This window comes from Cucurbita maxima, unplaced genomic scaffold (assembly GCF_002738345.1).
Source record: "Cucurbita maxima cultivar Rimu unplaced genomic scaffold, Cmax_1.0 Cma_Scf00005, whole genome shotgun sequence".
NCBI lineage: Eukaryota > Viridiplantae > Streptophyta > Magnoliopsida > Cucurbitales > Cucurbitaceae > Cucurbita > Cucurbita maxima.
Genome location: NW_019272021.1, coordinates 4,580,351 through 4,594,888, shown reverse-complemented (window position 1 = coordinate 4,594,888; position 14,538 = coordinate 4,580,351). Strand labels below are relative to the sequence as shown.

At 36.5% G+C, this 14,538-nt stretch overlaps 2 protein-coding genes across 5 annotated transcripts in view; one reads left to right on the top strand and one right to left on the bottom strand.

Moving 5' to 3' along the window:
• LOC111479133 (sugar transport protein 13-like) overlaps positions 1-3,746 on the top strand; it is a 7,620-nt gene extending 3,874 nt beyond the window's left edge. The window contains exons 3-6 of one of the 2 annotated variants that reach the window (XM_023123627.1): positions 1,566-1,690; positions 1,789-2,080; positions 2,758-3,413; positions 3,613-3,746. In XM_023123627.1, coding sequence (XP_022979395.1) covers positions 1,566-1,690; positions 1,789-2,080; positions 2,758-3,413; positions 3,613-3,643 — 1,104 coding nt within the window. In that variant the 3' untranslated portion in view covers positions 3,644-3,746. Of the gene's footprint in view, positions 1-1,565; positions 1,691-1,788; positions 2,081-2,757 lie in introns of both variants that reach the window. The other variant, XM_023123626.1, reaches the window with a different exon arrangement.
• A 740-nt stretch (positions 3,747-4,486) lies between these two features.
• LOC111479132 (long chain acyl-CoA synthetase 6, peroxisomal-like) lies at positions 4,487-13,410 on the bottom strand. Of its 3 annotated transcripts, XM_023123623.1 has the most exons (24): positions 13,227-13,410; positions 12,982-13,144; positions 11,731-11,791; positions 11,568-11,645; positions 11,387-11,458; positions 11,222-11,303; positions 10,932-11,037; positions 10,766-10,842; positions 10,529-10,573; positions 10,338-10,424; positions 9,631-9,720; positions 9,444-9,523; positions 9,248-9,341; positions 9,057-9,145; positions 8,885-8,973; positions 7,628-7,757; positions 7,367-7,485; positions 6,755-6,878; positions 6,584-6,670; positions 6,278-6,381; positions 6,068-6,153; positions 5,109-5,195; positions 4,922-5,008; positions 4,487-4,843 (listed from the first exon to the last, which is right to left on the bottom strand). In XM_023123623.1, the coding sequence occupies exons 2-24, from the start codon at positions 13,097-13,099 to the stop codon at positions 4,748-4,750; spliced, it is 2,088 nt and encodes a 695-aa protein (XP_022979391.1). In that variant the 5' UTR covers positions 13,100-13,144; positions 13,227-13,410; the 3' UTR covers positions 4,487-4,747. The 3 variants fall into 3 exon arrangements, with proteins under 3 accessions (XP_022979391.1, XP_022979392.1, XP_022979393.1); XM_023123624.1 differs by lacking the exons at positions 12,982-13,144; positions 13,227-13,410 and adding an exon at positions 12,021-12,497; XM_023123625.1 differs by lacking the exons at positions 12,982-13,144; positions 13,227-13,410 and having other exon boundaries at positions 11,387-11,450; positions 11,731-11,912.
• Between the last annotated feature and the right edge of the window lie 1,128 nt (positions 13,411-14,538).

Here is a 14,538-nt window from a genome sequence, read left to right as displayed (position 1 = left end):
ATATATATATATATATATATATATATATATATATATATATATATATATATATATATATATATATATATATATATATATAATTCCTCCTAAAATGATATGTGAAAAATAAATACATGTAAATATGTGTGGACTTTGTATTCAAGAGAATGTATCATTACATATCCCATGATGGTTTGTGCCTTGAAAAGTAACATCCGGAAAAAAAGAAAAAAAAAACCATATTCAGTAACTTTTCTACTTGGTAATTTTTTTAAAAAAATCTATTTATTAATATAATATAGTAAGAACAATTAAAATTAGTAAGTTAGGATTGTTAGACTAACTGACTCTCCTGTTATCATATTATGACATTGAGTATAATCTCTTAAATTATTACTTTGGCTTTCCAAAAGATCTCAGTAAAGAGTATTTTTTATTATAAATCCATCATCATCAATATAAGTCAAAAAAGATAATTAGAAACTTTTCAAATAAGGAGACATTAGAAGCTTGTGAGTGGTAAAATATAGAGTTTCTCCTTTTCCGCTTATGGGTATTAATTTTTCACATGAAGCCTGCTACGTCACCCGCTGGTTTGCTTCTTCTACACCTTTCCTTGCTATAAAATAGGCTCTTTTTTTCTTTTTCTTTTTCCTTTTCCTTTTTTTTTTTTTCCTTTTAAGAGATCACTTTCTGTTGAAAGCCATGATTTTGTTGTTCTTTCATTATCTCTTTAGATTATCATCTACACACGCTCTCATATTTATATACATTTTCTTATATTTATATCAAAAATTATATTTCTACATAGCTTATCATCCAATATATTAATTATTCTCAAATACATTTTTAGCATAATAAATAGGGGAGAGAATATTTGCATTAATTCATCAATTAGGAAATAAATACTATATTTTAATAAGTTAGAATCGAGGCTTCTAGAGGAGAATATTATGCCTTTAGTTAGCAGTTTCTGTAGGGCTCTTGTGAAGGATTTTGGAAGGATTTTGTTCTTTTGATATTTAATATGATATTATTAACTAAATTTACTTTTTAGGTACTCCAGAACATATTTTTCTTATTTTTAAATCTATGCTTCTATATATATGTATATTTTTTTTTTAATTCTGACCAAACAAATTTGTATGATAAGGAATCTAATCAAAGAGGGACTTTTAAGCCATATGTAACATATTATGATGTTAAAATTATAGTGGGTGACAAAGTTTGTTCTCATATTTATAATATGGTGATTTTTTCTAGTATAAAATTATACATCATATATATGATAAATTATAATTATGGATGTACTTAATTTAAATATATATAACCATATTTGATATACCATTTTTGTATAATGGTAAAGTAAATGGTTAATGTAAATTTGTGTCGTTATTGCAAAATATTTTATCATGGGTCGAATTTGAAATCTATTTAATTAATGAACTTAAGGTTTAAAGCTAGCTTTTTGTTAAATTTGTAGACGTACGATTATATGAAAAAAGGTTTTGGTGATTACTCGTGTATTAGCTTCAATAATCTCGATCTTTTAGACTAATTAGAGTGGAAATGAATGTGTTAAACAGGCAGTGCCACTGTTCCTATCGGAGATTGCCCCAACCAGAATCCGCGGAGGATTAAACATACTATTCCAGCTCAACGTCACCATCGGCATTCTCTTCGCAAATCTAGTCAACTATGGCACTTCCAAGTAAGTTCCCTCTCAAATACAGGACAAGCGTAGCAGAACCTTTCACTTCAACGTTGAGTTTTGAATATTATTATTAAGACTTTTTCATGTATGCACAGAATAGAGGGCGGATGGGGTTGGAGGCTGTCGCTGGGCTTGGCTGGAATTCCAGCCGGCCTCCTTACTCTGGGGGCTCTGATGGTGGTGGACACTCCCAGCAGCCTCATTGAGCGCGGCCGTCTGGAGGAAGGCAAAGCGGTGCTTAGAAAGATACGTGGGATTGATAATGTCGAACCAGAGTTCTTGGAGTTGGTGGAGGCTAGCCGTGTGGCTCGAGAGATAAAGCACCCTTTTAGAAACCTCCTCAAGCGGAGGAACCGCCCCCAGCTCGTCATTGCTGTTGCCTTGCAGGTTAGTCTCATACACAACTCTTGTTCAATTCTTCACTAGCGATTGACCATAACTACTTTGTTGCAATGACATCGAATATTGTCTGCCATATGATCTCTCGAAATTTTAAGTTGATTTTGTGAATAAATTCACCGTGGCTAGATAAGAGAATGATCGAGTATATAAGTGAGTACACTTATAGTTCACCAAATGTAAATTACCAGCCTTCGAATTATTCTTGAAATTCACTCAGTTAAGATCGTTGGGAGATGAGTCTTACATCGGCTAATTAAGGAGTTGATCACTAGTTTATAGGTAAGGAATAATATCTCTATTGTTATAAGGTTCTTATAAGGTTTTTGGGGAAACTAAAAGCAAAGTCATGAGAACTTTTGCTCAAAGTGACTATCATACCATTGTGGAGAGTCGTAATTCCTGACATGGTATCAAAGACACGCTCTTGTTTACTTATGTCAATTGAATTCACAAATGTCAAACGAAAAAGTTGTGAGCTTTGAAAGTGTAGTCAAAATTGACTAAAATGTGGAACAAATAGTGTTTAAGGGGAGGATGTTCCAGGGAGGCTCTATGCTATACTTTATTCAAAAGAAAGATCGTTGGGAGAGGAGTCGTGATTCTTAACCTCGAGGATTTAATCCTAGATAAAGTTCACCAAATCTTCGTCTTCTTCCAAACAGATATTCCAGCAATGTACAGGCATCAATGCGATTATGTTCTACGCTCCAGTCCTATTCAACACACTGGGCTTCAAAAGTGGTGCTTCTTTGTACTCAGCCGTCATCACTGGAGCTGTCAACGTCGCCTCCACAGTCGTATCAATCTACTCCGTAGACAAAGTCGGGCGCCGAATGCTGTTGCTTGAAGCCGGTGTACAGATGTTCATTTCCCAGTTGGTGATCGCCATAATTCTGGGCATCAAAGTAAAGGATCACTCCGACGATCTCACCAAAAGCTTCGCAATATTAGTTGTGGTCATGGTCTGCACCTTCGTCTCTTCGTTCGCATGGTCATGGGGGCCACTGGGGTGGCTGATCCCAAGTGAGACATTCCCATTGGAGACTCGTTCAGCTGGACAGAGCGTGACTGTTTGTGTCAATTTGCTGTTTACATTTGTGATAGCTCAGGCCTTCCTCTCGATGCTTTGCCATTTGAAGTCTGGGATATTCTTGTTCTTCTCCAGTTGGGTTTTGATAATGTCGGTGTTTGTGCTGTTCTTGCTGCCGGAGACCAAGAATGTACCAATTGAAGAAATGACAGAAAAGGTATGGAAACAGCATTGGTTTTGGAGGAGATTTGTTGGGGAGGATGATATTGAGTGCAAGAAAGTTAGAAAATGCGGCAAAAGGAAGGAAAATCCATGGACCGACCCCATCGTCTCCACCCCGTAGGAACTACGAGATCACCCCAAGGACGCCTTCGGTATCCAGGGGTCGCGGACCGACCATAGAACCCTGTTCAATAAGTTATTTCTTTTTTTAAGGATTGACGAATCAAATGATATTTTTGTTCCAATTTTTGCCTCTTCTTCTCCCTCTCAGAAGCTGCTCTGAAGAAAACTACTAGCGGGTTTAGACCTTCCCTCGAGTTGTAATGCCTTGTAATTTCTAGAAAGATAAAGTGGGATAATAAATTAATAAGGAGATCCCAGCTGTTCCCTTTGCTAAAATATTATTTGTACGCATTCGAGGAGCAATTTTGCTTCCGGCACAGAAGGGGTTGGGAAACAAGCAAGGAACTTTTATGTCATCAGCTCAAACCCTCAAAACCAAAAATATATCTATCTATTTAGTCCTTGAAAACTAAACCACTTCAATTGCTTTCTAGATGATTTTAAGTTGAGACTATGTAAACCCTCTTTCGTTGAAGAGTAGGGTGTGAAAAACTTTCTCAAAACGCTTTTTATGAGATCAAAGGAAATAAAACATTTCTGATAAAGAGTGTAAAAAACTCCTCTTTAATAGACACATTTTAAAAACCTCTTTCATGAAATCCCACATGTAAAAAAAAAAAAAGTCATTAGTAGACATGTTTTAAAAATCCATTTTATGAGATTGCACATTAGTTAGGAGGGAATGAAACATTCATTAGATGTGAGAAACTCTCCCTATCCCACATTGATTGGAGAGAGGAACAAAACATTCTTTATAGAGTGAAAAACTCTCCACGGAGGAACGAAACATTCCTTATAAAATGAAAAACTCTCCCTAAAATTGTGCCTCAGCAACCTATACCAAAAAAAACATTATTTTGTGTGGAATTTAATAAATACATGATCCTAAGTTTAGGTATATTGGCGTATAGCCAGTTTGTTTATTCATGGTTGCTGTGCTAACAGTGGCCACAAGCTTGCTACTTGCAATTGTTAAAGTTCGGGAGGCTTAAGAAAAGAGGAGCATTGGGCACATATGAGCAGAAGCACAATTATCTAACTTATTCTACTCCAAGCTGAAAGAAGATTTGAAGTAATCAAATTTATTCAATAAAATGAACTGCAAACCTTACTCGAATATATAAAATAGTAACGATTTCCATCGTCCTCTTTCTTGGACGAACTATAGAGACTTAGACAATGAGAACTTTCCATCATCCTCTTTCGTTTTCGAGATCTTAAGAGATTCAACTTCGCTATACCTTTTTCAAGGAGAAGATAGGGATGGAGAGTGAGAGCTACATCTTCTGGGAGGATGGATCAGATGAAGCAAGCTCGGTGTACATTCTCGATATTGCGCTGGCAAAGTATTCCTTGGCTTGGGGTCTCTTGATCTGTGGAGAAAAAAGTATCTCAGATCAGCCATATCATACTACTACTCTCAAGATAATTACTACACATTGGCTACTTGCCTTGAATGTAGGAGTGAGAAGGCCATTCTCCAACGTGAAAGGCTCATGGACCAAAGTGATAGCTTTTACAAATTCAAAACCTCTCAACTGGAAATAAACAAGGAGATTGTGTTTGTTTTATAATTGCGCGAGTGAAAGCTCGCATAATCGAATCAATAATTTACACAATAATTGCTAGCTTGCTTGCCTGAGCCTCTCTTCCAACGGCATCCATGTCGGCCAAGACTGCAGCTCTTGCTCTTGGGTCATTGCAGAGTTGGTTTAGATCATTGTACTGCACATAAATTGTTAAACGAAGACTTGATTAGAAAGATGAGAAAAAGATGATCTTAGAAGAAATTGAGAATATCATCCCATTGTGAAGAGTCGTGATTCCTAACATAGTATCAGAACTATGCCCTAAACTTAGCCATTAGCCATGATAATAGAATCCTCAAATATGGAACAAAGAATTGTGAGCCTCAAAGGTATAGTCAAAAAGTGACTAAAGTGTCAAACAAAAGGTGTACTTTGTTCGAGGGTTCCAGAGAAAGGAGCCTAGCCTTGATTAAGGGGAGGCCCTTGAGGCTTACTTATAGTGTACTTTGTTCGAGGGGAGCATTGTTGGGAGTGAATCCCACGTTGATAAATTTAGGGAAAGATAATGAGTTTATAGGTGAGGAATACTATCTCCATTGATAATTATGTCTTTTGGAGAAGCCCAAAGCAAAGCTATGAGAGCTTATGCTCAAACTAGATAATATCATACCATTGTGGAGAGTCGTGATTCCTAACCTAAAGTTTTATAAGGCCACAAAATAAGTGCTCGAAGGCAGTGTCAGTTCTTTTTGAAACGGTCTAATGTTTTGCTTGAAGGATACAGAGCAAAGCAACTCAGGTTCTAGCTGAACTTACAACAAGTTAACAAATTAGAGTAGCCACTCATTGTCCCTCTTGCCCTCTCGTAACCACCACTACACTTTCTATCTAGCGTCGCGTCGGTTAACACCTCTAGACTAGATGCAGGTTTCTTTTCTCAAAAACTTCCATTAGTTTCCTCAGAGACTAAAAATTGACTAAAAAGAGGAGCTTATTTGCAACTCAAGTTTAGGATGGAGCCCAATGTGTAATATTTCCAAGACTAAGACACAAAACTAGTGTGTGTACCTTGATGCCTTCAGAAGAAGCCCATGCTTTCAACGTCTCCAAATCAACTGAGACTACAGCTACCAGAGATGCATTGAAGCTATCACCTTCAGGATGTAGCAAAGAGCATCAGTAACAAAGTGGCACTACGACGTGGTGGCATGTATAAGGACTAGTGATATTGCATGTGAAGAGAAAAGGGTAAAGAAATTGTAGAATCCCATTTCTCACCGTAAACAAAGCATTGGGCAACAAACTTGCACTTCGCATACACATTCTCAATTTTCTCTGGTGCAATGTACTCTCCCTGAGCCAACTTAAAGATGTTCTTCTTCCTATGGAAAAGTACAATACTTTTAACAAAAGAAGGAAATCCCTCAACCAAAAAGATGCATAGGAGATTTATATAAGCTTAAGAGCGCTTCTCAGAGAAAGAAAAAATTCCAGAATTCTTATTGTAGCAATCTTTTAACTGACAAGTCTGTCCCAATTCTATAAGTCAAAAGACGAGAAAGAGAAGCGAGCGATAGAGCTCACCTGTCAATAATTTTTAAACGACCACCAGGCATCCATAATCCAATATCTCCCGTATGGAGCCAGCCATCTTCATCAACAGCCTCCCTCCTGTCCAATTCAAATCATTATTTAAATTCTTAAGTAGTCCATCAATTAAAATCATTCAAAGAGATGAGCAAAGAAAACTTCTACGTCTGCACTTCTTCTTTGAAATAGCCTTTGAAAACAATGGGACCTCTGACACAGATCTCACCACGAGAATAGGGCTGATCATCCGATGTGTAATTCATCTCTGGAACGTCCACGAGCTTTATTTCTAAAACAGAAATGAAGGAAAATCTCAACTCGGATTCGGAATAATGAATCAAAAACAATTACAGTGAGCATGAACAAAGGCCTCAGAAACGATGGGAAATCAAGTTACCCACTCGGTGCAAAACCATCATAAGTTACTCAGCATCTAATTGATATTACAACTTCTTTTTGAAGGGAAGAAAACAATATGACCGGCATACTTACACCAATGAACGTATGAAAAAGAACTTAAAACCTATGGTTTTTACCATACATCCAATGGTTAGGAGGGTGACAGACACATTGAATACTTTTCCCTTTTAGACCGACAACTTAAAAGCAATGTCCCACACTTCCACAAAATTGAGTTTGTTGCATATCAGAATTCCAGTAAAATAGCCAGCAGAGTCGATATGCAATCCTCATAAATTTTTCGTGCATTTATCACCAAAAACTCCTCAAGCACGTCTTAAATTCCAAATGACTGAGAAGCTCATGTCAGCAGCTTACCACAAGCCGGATTAGGAGCCCCAACATGACCACAAAGGGTGTCGTCTGGGTCCATAGCACTTATAACACAAGATGTTTCTGTCATTCCATACCCTTCAAATACTAAGCCACCAAAGCAGCTGTGGAGCAATAACATCTAATTCTTCAGAAACTAATAGGAAGCTGAAACAAAAATTATAATAATACACAAGAGGACAAGAATACAAATAATAACTCCGTCACCAAGATTCAAAACTCTGAAAGAAAATGATAAAAACTCACATTTTTAAAAATTCCAGTATATCAGGAGACAACGGTGAGGCACCTGACGCCAATACACGAACCCGTCCTCCGATCTTTGCCTTTATCTTATTAAACACCAATTTATCCCAGATGGGAGATGGAATTTTTCCTATAATTGCAGAATGCCTCATAATACAAACAATAAATTGCAACATTTTGAAATACTAATACGTAAGAAAGGAAATGAAAAGTAAGGTTGAACCCTATAAATAGATGCAAGTAGGAATCAATAAGCAAAATTTGTAAAAAGAGAGAAGGGCGAGGACGAAGACCTAAGAAGCACAAGGACAAACCCGGGATATGGACATAACACAACACAGATACAGTGAAATTTTTATATAAAAAAGGACACTGGCCCATTGGGGACACTTTTTTTTTGTATAGAATATAGATATATTAATACGTCTTTATGGATAAGAACATGTAAATCTAATATAAAAACAAGATATATTTCATTAAACATATAAATTTCATCAATTAACGATATTTTGAAAATTTAAAAGATAAGGATTAGCTGACTTTGACTAGAGGAAGAAGATGTCATCCTCATACTTCAGGAATGATCAAAATATATATGGAATAAAAAAATAGAGTCTATAAGAGAATCTCTAATTTTCTTTTTCCTACTTCGATTAAATTTTTTCAAGAGAGGTGTCCAAACCATGTCCAGTTTATTTAAAATTAGAAAAGTACATACATATATACATACATATATATACACATTCATATACAATATAATATAATTCAGACACATTTTTTAGCATGTTGGACACGTGTCCGGAGTGTGCCGATAAGTGTCCATTCTTCCTAGACAAAGACTCGAGAAAAGTTTAGCCACTCATTTAACATAAACTTCTGATGCAAAATCTTGAGGAAGTTGAATCTGAGGGGTGGGTTTTCAGTTGAATCAACTTCCCACATTTTCCTAGCGCTAAGGCTACACTTAAGTCCCTTTGGGTGTCATAAAAGTCAAAACCCCAAATGATCTATTCGGTATGCATTTTGACTTCTGTTTAATATTTTTTACATTCACTTAATCAAATGAATAAACCGAATATCTAATTGATAGATTTTTTTAAAAACTGTTTATGGATTCTGTAATCTAAATAGGAAAATTTCTTAAAACAGCATTTCTATATCTTGAAATCATAAGTAGATTTTTCAAAAAGAACAGTAGGACTTGTAGAAGCATGAAGCACGACATGCAAAAGTAAAGATTTACAGTTAAAACCATACCGCTCATTATTGCTTGCTTCTTGGAATTATAAGCGACATTAAACAGTCTCTCCTTCAGCACACCAGAGGTCTTTACAGCATTAATAATTCTGTTCACCACGTAATGAAACTCGGTGATAAGAGAAGCAATTTATTTTCTGATTGATCAATAACTTTTTGTGCGTGATCTTACCCAGCATATATTCTGTTGTACAGCCTGGGAACACTGCAGAAGATCGTAGGTCTTAATGCGACCATATCATCCATTAATTTCATATTATCCTAATACACGTATAGAAGACCATATCAGTTTGCCTCTAGTAGTGAATGACATCAATTAACCTGAGTATAACATAGAAAGACAGTATCGATATAGCTTCATACCCCCTGGTAAAAACCAACAGCAACCCCGAAATAAACCGTTGAGACCTGGTTAGCCCGTTCATATATATGTGCCAAGGGGAGGTATGATATGTAGCTGACAATTAGAATGTGAATTCAGTAGAAACCAAATATATCAATCAAACTAGATGATAGTGTCACACAACAGTAATGTAAAATTGAAACAGCCAATACTCACACATCTGAGGGGTATAATTTTAAGGCAAGAGAGCATCCAGCAACACTTGCAATTAAATTCCCATGTGTCAGAACAGCACCCTGGCAAGATATTAATGTGAGAATAAGAAAACATACCCTTGATCAAGTCAATGTTAAGCAATGTCAACGGCTTCGTGCTCGGAGAGAAGAAATCTTAGAAGTTACACCTTTGGGGTCCCAGTTGTACCACTCGTGTAGCAAATAGTTGCAATGTCATCAGGTTTAGGCACGCAAAAAGGCTGGATGTTGCTGCTACCCTGAGGAAAGAATGCCCGATGACAAGGTTGCTTCAAAAAATGGGGTAAACTGTACATAAAAGAACCCAAAAAGCATATTGCAAAAGTTGCCAAAATAGTGTCATTATGTAATACAATACTCAGTTATTCCCAACTGCACAAAACCTTAATTGTTAATTAGATCTTACAATCATCCAAGAATGTGTGTGGGTCCAAGCCAACTTACCAACAACTCGATCCAAAAAATATTTTGTTTCTTTTAAAAACAAAAATGGTAGGATATTTAATATTCTAGAAGGGTAGTAAAGTAGTGTGAACCCATGATAACAAAGAAATTTGTCACTATGCATCTATGCCAGATGCGGCAATATATTTTTGCTTTTTCAGTTTCTCTACTATCTCAATTAGGTACAAAGAAGATGAATATTCAAACTAGGGCTTTCCAATAATGATGGAACATGAAACGTAAAGACCTAATCACTGGTAAGGTTGATTACTTTCTATATGCCTTGCAATCAATATAGAATAATGAAATCAAAATGCTCATATTTTAATGACATCACAGGAGGATTTTTCTGTTTTTTCTTTTCTTCTTTTCTTCTCCTTTCCAATTATATCATGGGAGATTAGGGGCTTACCTGACCAAGCAAACTTGCATACGTTAGAACCTGCACCCCAGTCGATGATGGAAGCGATGGTATTTGATCATCTAGTCCACCTACAACCTATAAAATTTGGAAGCTAAGACGATTAAATGATTGTAAGATGTAACAGCAGCCGGAGATCGGAACCAAATTGAGATCAATTCCAAACACACGGTGCTTCATACCACAATCAGCCGTAAAGTTGGAAATTCTGATAAAAAGCTCAATAGCTGCAAGTTGAAAGTTAAATAATAAAGAATTAGTTTCTGAAATCAAATCTTCAATGAAAAAGCAAGAATATACTTGAAGCTAATTTTTGATGCTATGAGAAACTGGTCCTTCCAGCAATGTTATTTCTTTTGGATATCAAAGTCAATTTCTAACAATGTAGCAGACTGACTAAAATCTAATGTGTCACTCACAGTATTCAATGTTTGAGGAACACAGAATATAACTTGTACAAGAGCATGATTTACAATGTACTTGACCGCATCAGGACCTGTAAAACTGAAAGAAGTTCAAACACAAAGCCAAATGGGGATTTTTTTTTTTAAAAAAAAAACAATAACCAGAAAAGAAATGACAAACCAAGAGTATCATATAAAGGAACTGATATGTAAGAATATGCTGAGCAGGCGTGATCAACTACAAGCCACTCAGGTCTATTGATGAAATATAACCCGATGCAAGATCCCTGTGTTAAGAATACCAAGGATAGTTAGGCAACACTAGAGGAATAACAGTGTAGATACACGTTCATCAGGTTTAACAACTATACCAATCGCTGTAAAAAGAAATGATAAACTGAGCACTTTTCTATCTTTGTTAACAAAAAAAACTACACTATTCTATCCCTAGGCATTCATTCAGTCACTCACCTTCGGTATACCGTGATTTACAAGGCCAGAACCTAATGCTGTCCGAGCAGTACCTGCTTCTCCATATGTCATCCATTTGTACCTTGAACAGTGAAAGGAGGAGCACAACTTTATGGAAACAGCCATTACCAAAAATTTGAAATTTAAAAGTAGCATAAAACTCACTCTCCAACTGTTCCATCATATCGGATCCGGGTACCTAGATATTTATAGTCTCTATATACATCAACTGAATGCCTAAAGTGGATAAAATAAAATCAGAAGCCATATAATCAACATTAGCAGTAAACAAATGACACCAGTTATTTATGATCAGAAAAGAGATAGAGGTGGTCAAGATACTCACGTAAAATTATCGTGCAGTGTACCAATTTCAGGATGATCAGGAAATCTATCCACGAGCTTCAACGGAGACCGAGCAGATCTACCATAAGGAAACAAATTATGTTTATGTGGCATAGCCATACAGAAAGGGCAAATCAAATTCAAGCGATCCATTACTTCTTTACCTATATACATTCCACTTGCCAGTCTGCAATTTCTCTGGAAGCACAACACTGTAGCCATCCACTGCTCAGAATTAATAACTTTGACATTGTCAGCAAAGCAAGGGAGAAGAAGGATAACAATTAGCATAATGTATCACATATACACCATTACTCATTTCCTCATATTTGATAATAGACAAGAAGATAGTCCCTTAAAATTTTCTAGACTTGTACATATGTAAGAACTGTGGCTCGCAACCTTTACGTGCTTTTTGTTCCGATTCAGATTCAAAACGCTGTTCGTTTCTTACTCAAGTACCAACTAGAAACCCCCAACCTCTAGTCCAATAATTACAAACTGGAGCTGAATAGTCCTGCAAAAGAGAACTGCCCCCAGAAACTCTACTGCTAAATGAATCTTCACACCGTGCAGATACCATAAATGCAAAGGAAGTGATAGAGGGGTTAATCGTAATTTCTAAATAGATATGATTCCTTCTCGAAATTGACCACTTTCCTGCAATCAGGTCCAATTCCAATTCAGCCTGGCCCCAAAGACTTCAACTATGATAAAATTACAGCAACCCATTGATAGAGGTGGAAAGAGGACGCACAGAATTTGAGATAAAAGGAATCGTGTGTCCCCACAACTTGCATGCCAAGTTTTTAAACTTTCCATTTTCGTTTGTTCTTCAATAACTAGGTCCTAATGATAGTAATTTGTATTCACCCGCGTCCAAAGAATGCTTGGCAGCGAATAGATCTTTTGAAGCTAAGCATATTAATCACCAACACTGAACCCTCTGCCTTGCGACATAGAGAAAAAGAAGAAACATGAAGGATACGAACCTCACACATGCATTTCACTCCGTACAAACCCCATTCAATCGAATTTGAGCTAGCTACAGAGACGATGCCCCACAACCGGACCCAACTACAGAGACGATGAGAATCCTAAATAACTGGACTCAGAAAATAAGAAACTTAATCAGCAACAATGTGAAAGCCCAATAGACATGGTACACAGCCCACAAGTGTTCAGACAGACAGCATTTAATCACCAATGCGTTTGGGCAACAAACCATCGATCTTATGGCCCCCACGTTTGCTCCGATCGGCCGATCACAACAGTCATGCCTTCATCGGTTGTGGAACGTTACGTATCTCTAGCTTTTCATACGAAACGAATTACAAAATATTCGGAACAAAATACGCCATGAGCACTCAAAGAGCAATTAAGCGAGAGCCAAAGAGAGGGAGAAAGAGAGAGACCGTTAAAAAACTCGCCAGCAGTAGCATTAAGCCGGAGCTGAGAATAAGATAAGTCGTCGGCCGGAACAAGATGATCCTGAAGAGCCTGTAGGCGACGTCGAGGCACCGAGGAATCCATGAGCACTCAAAGCTTTCAATCCACCACTGCCAATCTAACAGATCACTGTAGAGACAAAACAAAAAGGAGATAGAATCGTAGTATTCAGTCGGTGGATCAAGAAAAAGGTAAAATCACGTATACATACCGGATAAAGAAATAAACAGGCACGCATCTTTAGGTAGATGACGGAACCATGACCGCAACGGCGATGGATTCGGATATAGCTTTCCAACTCTTCTGAAAAGATAACTGATTGGTTCTATTATCCACAAACAGAGCTGTGATCCATGTGATGATGAACTAAAAACAAAACTGAAGAAGATGATTTGAATGTTAAACGCATCCACATTCAATTCGTAGACTTTGATTTTTCTTTTTTGTTTGGTCAACTTCCCATTTTCAGATTTTTGGCTTCCGTTACTTGGTTCGATCAAAATCATGCGGCCTGCGACTTCTCAAAATGTACAATTTTGCTTCAACCTTTTTTTTTTTTTTTGGGTTAAATTAATAAAAAAAATCTCTTTAAATTTGTAAAAATATTAAAAATATTCCACGCTACTCTTTCAAAAATATATTTTAATTTAACTTTTTAAAACTTTATCCTATAATGTTATTAATGGAACCTGACTCTATATGATATTGTAAACTTTTAGCATAATCTCATAGCTTTGCTGTGTGCTTATCAAAATGCCTCATACCAATAGAGAGAGTATTCCTTTATAAATTCATGATCATTCCCTAAATTAGGTCGATGTGGGACTTTTATCATTCAACACCTCCTCTTGAACAAAGTACGCCTCCCCTTAATCGTTACTCGACTTCTTTAGAGTTTTAGTCATTTTTTACTGCCTTCGAGAGGGCTTGATTCATTTTCTTTTAAAGTCTTTTGTTTGACTTTGAGGAATTACCAATTTGTTGGTAAGACTAAGTTTAGGACATGGCTCTGATACCATATCAGTCGAACACGACTCTCCACAATGATACGATATTGTTCACTTTGAGCATAAACTATTTTGATTTTGCTTTGTGCTTCCTCACCTCAAAATGCCTCGTATAATGGAGAGAGTATTATTTGATTATAAACACATGATCATTCTCTAAATTAAGTCGATGTCTTTCATCATCCAACAAATGTTACATAACCGTAATAGTTCGGTATATATATATATATTAAATTTAAAAAAAAATAAAAGTTAAAATATTAATAAAAAATTTGAAAGTTTTAATATATTTTACATGTATTTCATCCAATATAATAATAATTTTTACTTTTCTATCAATATTTTAATAAAATGCAGTAAATATAAATTGCCCGTCGTCGACACGGACGTCGCCGAGTCATTCCGGCGTGCTCCGGCGAGGAGTTGCACAGAGCATGAGTTCCGTCAGTGGCTATGGATCGGCATACTCCGCCGACATGTCAGCCATGGAAGAACTCCAGAGTGCAATCCAAGGCG